The sequence below is a fragment of the Phaethon lepturus genome, unplaced genomic scaffold (assembly GCF_000687285.1).
Source record: "Phaethon lepturus isolate BGI_N335 unplaced genomic scaffold, ASM68728v1 scaffold5735, whole genome shotgun sequence".
NCBI lineage: Eukaryota > Metazoa > Chordata > Aves > Phaethontiformes > Phaethontidae > Phaethon > Phaethon lepturus.
Window position 1 is genome coordinate 7,760 of NW_010539743.1, and position 5,384 is coordinate 13,143.

Below are 5,384 nucleotides of genomic sequence, written 5' to 3' on the forward strand. Positions count from 1 at the left end.
ACCATTTAAGTTATATACCCAGAAAGAAGCACAGGTCATGAAAGGTTAGGTTACGAAAGTCTAAAACTTGCATCTTACCATTTGTTGAGTATTACAAGACAGTTCTTTATTTTAAACATTAAAGTGCCAGGTTTATGTACAAACTATTAAAACAATAAAAAAGGTAAACTTAAAACCTGCTAAGAAAGCAGTGAGGTCATGTAGTTGCCTCCAGAGTTTCCTGCAGTGTTCAGCAAATTTAAGACTAAAATTTCCCAGCTGCTGCTTTGTTCATGGGGGAAACAGCAGAAGCTAGCAGTCACTGCCCATAGCCTCCCATCTTGCAGAAGGAAGGTGCCTGTATCTTTCACAAAATGGAGTAGCATATGTTGTAAGAGATACATCTAAACATTCTATGAATTAACACCATTGGCAAAGTCTAAAAAAGGGATTTTACTGCTGGAGCTACACTAGCCTCCTGAAAAGTACCAATATCACCACACTTTAAGAGCGGGATTTTAGTACAGGAATCAAGTCACAACTGTGACTCAATATATTCAATGTTGCCCTGTAAACAGGAGAACATACACACTAACTTATATGGTCTCAGTTCATTTAAAATTCCGCATCCAGGGTGAAAGAGTTGTCTGTGGGCTTCGACATGACTCCCATCCTCTGATATTCACCTACTCGCTTCTCAAAGAAATTGGTCTTGCCTTCCAGAGAGATGTTTTCCATGAAGTCAAAAGGATTCTCCGCCTTGTATATCTAAAAAGGAAAGGCAATTCTATAGTCACTACAGGTGCTCCTGTCTTGAATACGTGAGAGCATTAGTGATCAGCTGGAAGGAGTCTAATGACAACATCACCAGGCTTACTACACAGTGAACAAAAATCTGTTCCAAGCCTTCTCTACTGTATTTGTTCCTGACTTTTAGCTGCAGTAGACAGAAGCACAGCAACTCTGACATAGCTGTTTTTCTATAGCATCCTTTTGGTTTTTCTTCTGTGGGTCTCCAAACAGGATCTAGCAGCTGGACTACTAAATGGTTTTAAGTTATACCAATATCACTGCAGCCATTTTAGGATTTGGGCTTCTGGAGGAAATTAAACTTAATACTATGTTTTCCCCATGAAATATTGTGTATTAGAGCCTTACCTTGTTAAATCCCAATTCCAACATAAGCCGGTCTGCTACAAACTCTATGTACTGTTTCATTAAAGTGCAGTTCATGCCAATCAGCTTTACAGGCAGTGCCTCCGTCAAGAATTCCTGCAGATAATAGAAGCACATTATGTACAGGAACTGGTATTCACTCTGTACCATCTAGGTTAATTTTATACTAAACAGCTCCCCAGCTTTCTGCTTAATTGTGACCAAGTTGCTAAACAAGGAGCAGACAATTACCTGTTCTATGAGAACAGCATTCATGACGATTTCCTTGACTCTCTCCTCTGATGGTTTGCGTATCAAGTGCTTGAACATGAGGCAGGCAAAATCACAGTGCAAGCCCTGGAAAGAAGTTTCAGAAAATTATTTCAGGAACACTGATTTAAAGAGTCACTCCAATCAGTAGCATGGAATAAACAGCCCAATATCTAGGCACCACCTTTACACTTGCCACATTATTTAGTGTTCTCCACAGACATCTTGCTGCCTAACCAGAAGGAGGCATAAGCAGGTTTCAGCCAGTACCAGCTGCACTTGCTCCAAATGGCAAGGAATACCAAGTGCAAGATTTGATGAGAAGCCTTAAACTACTTTAGGGGAAGTAAAATGCTAAGTTCATTCATCCTCTACTGCAAGATCCACAGTGATGCATGTTTACACACTTTAGCAAGCATTGTAAGACTGCCCGTTTCTAAACACGCTCCTTTAAAATACAGGCTCCAATTGAATAACATTACCTTGGGCTATTGTGGCACATTACCATCTAACTGCTAGAATTTGATTCATACCTCATCTCTACTGATGAGTTCATTAGAAAAAGTGAGTCCAGGCATTAATCCTCTTTTCTTCAGCCAAAAAATTGATGCAAAAGAGCCAGAAAAGAAGATTCCTTCCACTGCTGCAAAAGCTACTACGCGTTCCCCTGTTTAAGGAAAGATTCATAGTAATATCACACAGAAAACTTAACAGGATTAATACCCAGAAGTTGCAAATAGAGCAATGAACTGCATCCTCCAAGGAGAATGAAATTTCTGCTCAAGTGTGCTATAGCCCGTCCTGAAAAAACTATTACAGTAAAGGCTTCTTGTCATTAAGCAAAACTTTTAAACGTGAGAGGAAGTAAAAACTGTATAGTATGCTGGTTTTGGCTGGGATAGTTCATTTCCTTCACAATAACTAGTATGGGTCTATGGTTTGGATTTGTGATGAAAACAGTGTTGGTAATACAGGGAGGTTTTTGTTACTGCTGAGCAGTGCTTACACAGAGTCAGGGCCTTTTCTGCTCCTCACACCACCCCACCAGCGAGTAGGCTGGGGGTGCACAAGAAGTTGGGAGGGGACACAGCTGGGACAGCTGACCCCAACTGCCCAAAGGCATATTCCATAGCATATGACATCATGCTCAGTATATAAAGCTGGTGGAAGATGGAGTAAGCAGGGTGGCAGGGGACAGGACATTCAGAATGATGGCGTCTGTCTTCCCAAGTCACCATTACATATGGAGCCCTGCTTTCCTGGAGATGGCTGAACACCTGCCTGCCAATGGGAAGGGGTGAATGGATTCCTTGTTTTGCTTTGCTTGTGTGCATGGCTTTTGCTTTACTGTTAAACTGTCTTTATCTCACCCCACAAGTCTCACCTTCTCATTCTCTCCCCTGTCCTACCGGGGAAGTGAGCAAGCGGCTGCGTGGTGCTTGGTTGCTGGCTGGGGTTAAACCACAACAACTAGCTGCTAGGCAGCTGCAGCCAAGGCTCCTTCCCCAGGCTGACAATCGTACCAGCCTTTTTTAAAGATTTTTTTCAATGTGCAAAACGCCTTTTCTGTGTGCAAAAAGCAGTCATTTTAGCAGCTGGTTTAAGTCAGTGTCTTATCTTTGATTAAGTAAGGAACTTCAGCCATGAAGAATGCTTTACTACTAGTGAAATAATGACCTGTACCATCTCATCTCACCTTTGAAGAGAGACATCAAGAATCAGTAAGTCAGAGGAGCTACGGCCTCCAACTGTACCTGTCTGCTGGAGATAGATGGCCAGTGCAGTTCTGGACACATGACAGCAATTTACAATTTGATCATTTAAGCCAAGCATATGAAGATTGCCACATGAGCTACCATTATTCAAAATAGCAGCAATTCTACAAAGATTCATGTCAGTAGCTCATTTGCAAGATGAAAATTATTTTCTTCATCTCCAGAATTATACCAGTATCTTATACTGGACAGCATGTACTCTCTCTGTGACAGCAAGAATCCCTGTGAATTGTGAAGTCTGGAGAAGTGGTGGTTCCTCCATCTTTTTTAGGGAAGGAATTTCACTTTGCTTCCAATAGATGTACTCACCGTATGTTGCTTTCTTGTCCCCAATCCAGCGCATGGCCCAGTCAGCTTTCTTTTTAACACATGGTAATGTTTCAATAGCATTGAAAAGAAATTCCCTGAGAAGGATAAAACACATTAGGATTGGACATTAGCACAACTAGTACAATAAGCATTCACTGCCATAGATGGCCTTGTTCACTCACAAGTGCTCTGCACCTTCATCCTGATAATTAAGTCTCCTTCCCCATCTTATTTTACACCAATCTAGCTCTCTTTGTACCCACATCAACACCAATTGACATAAATTCCCATGACAATATCAAGGGGAGTACTGTTTCATCAAGCATTGTATTTGAACAAGGTTGTCAAAACTACAGATCAACCAGCCTCCACTTTCCAGTGGCAAGGCACCAGAGCTCTCATGTAAGCAGTTCTTCCTTAAACATTCACTAGAATTAAGCATCTCACAGTAGAAATCACACGGTCAGCTTTCTACAAAATAGCAGCAATTTAATATTTCTAGACTGCAAATAGCATTGCAATACCACATGACATTTCACTCAACAGGATGTCAGTCTGACAAGACAACAGCAGAATAATTCAGCCCAGACTGCTCAATGCCCTGGGTTTAAAGATACCATCCTTGAATTGATTCATCTTATGAAAATTTTACACTTTGGTTTTATTTTTAATCAAGACCAAAAGCCACTTTTTGGTAAGTGTGACATGCTTTTTTTCCCCCTCAAGCAAAATAGTCAAGGGCAGCACATGCTATGTAGAAGTGCTTGCTATTAACTAAATGCACTGGGTTTTAGAGATGACATTTTAATAAAAGTTGTATCATTCTCAGAGAAATGTTCGTACATAGCTTTCTACTAGGCGCAGGGGTCCTCCATATGAGCACTTACTGCAATTTAATATACTCCCCTTATTTGACTGCTCCATCTTTTACGTAGTTCCATTCCTTTATTTCGGTATCAAGTGGTTTCAGTTTCACTCTTAATCTAAGTGAGTTCTTGCTCATACACTTCAGAGAAAGATTCTGAAGTAAAGCTGCTCTTAAGCAGCAGTGGTATTTTATATAAATCTAGTTTAAATCCTAAAACTAGCCTAAATTCAGAAAGTTTAATCATTTAAATCAACACTTAAAAGAGTTTTGAACCTTTCATCATCAAGCAATACAAACCTCTCTTTAGAATCTTTAATGTAAGTATCAATAAGAAGACTGTACATTTCTGAATGTATATTTTCCATGGCAATCTGGAAGCCATAGAAACAACGAGCTTCTGTGATTTGTACTTCTTGACTGACTAAATTCAGAAAGTTTAATCATTTAAATCAACACTTAAAAGAGTTTTGAACCTTTCATCATCAAGCAATACAAACCTCTCTTTAGAATCTTTAATGTAAGTATCAATAAGAAGACTGTACATTTCTGAATGTATATTTTCCATGGCAATCTGGAAGCCATAGAAACAACGAGCTTCTGTGATTTGTACTTCTTGACTGAACATTTTTTGCAAAGTTGCAGGTTAGAGGCATTGATGTTGGCTATAACAGCTCTTGCTCAACCCACAGAACCCTCTTCAGATTAATTACAGAGGTGTGGATTATTAAGAGCCATATGAATAGCAGTAGACCCTCACAGCTCCAAGTCACAAGTTATTCTTTGGTCCCAAGAGAAATGGGAAAACTTCTTTGTTTTTCCTTATCCCCCAATAGGAAGAAGATAGAGGATAGAAGCAGAACAAGGGCTCTGAACCAGACAAGTGTTACTGTAAGGCAACGCTTGGAGTGGGCAAACTCACGCATTGCAAAAGCCACGCCAATTTGCTAATTAGTGTAAGACAGCTTTACATGTTGCAATGCTGTAACACTATGTGATCTAGCAAGCAAGCTAGATCAGCCAGCATGCAC

At 40.2% G+C, this 5,384-nt stretch overlaps 1 protein-coding gene across 1 annotated transcript; it reads right to left on the reverse strand.

Annotated features, from left to right (window-relative positions):
- Window positions 1–311: 311 nt before the first annotated feature.
- LOC104616008 (ribonucleoside-diphosphate reductase subunit M2) lies at window positions 312–4,972 on the reverse strand. Its single transcript, XM_010287196.1, has 6 exons — window positions 4,854–4,972; window positions 3,489–3,583; window positions 1,938–2,071; window positions 1,387–1,491; window positions 1,138–1,251; window positions 312–747 (listed from the first exon to the last, which is right to left on the reverse strand). The coding sequence occupies exons 1-6, from the start codon at window positions 4,919–4,921 to the stop codon at window positions 595–597; spliced, it is 669 nt and encodes a 222-aa protein (XP_010285498.1). The 5' UTR covers window positions 4,922–4,972; the 3' UTR covers window positions 312–594.
- Between the last annotated feature and the right edge of the window lie 412 nt (window positions 4,973–5,384).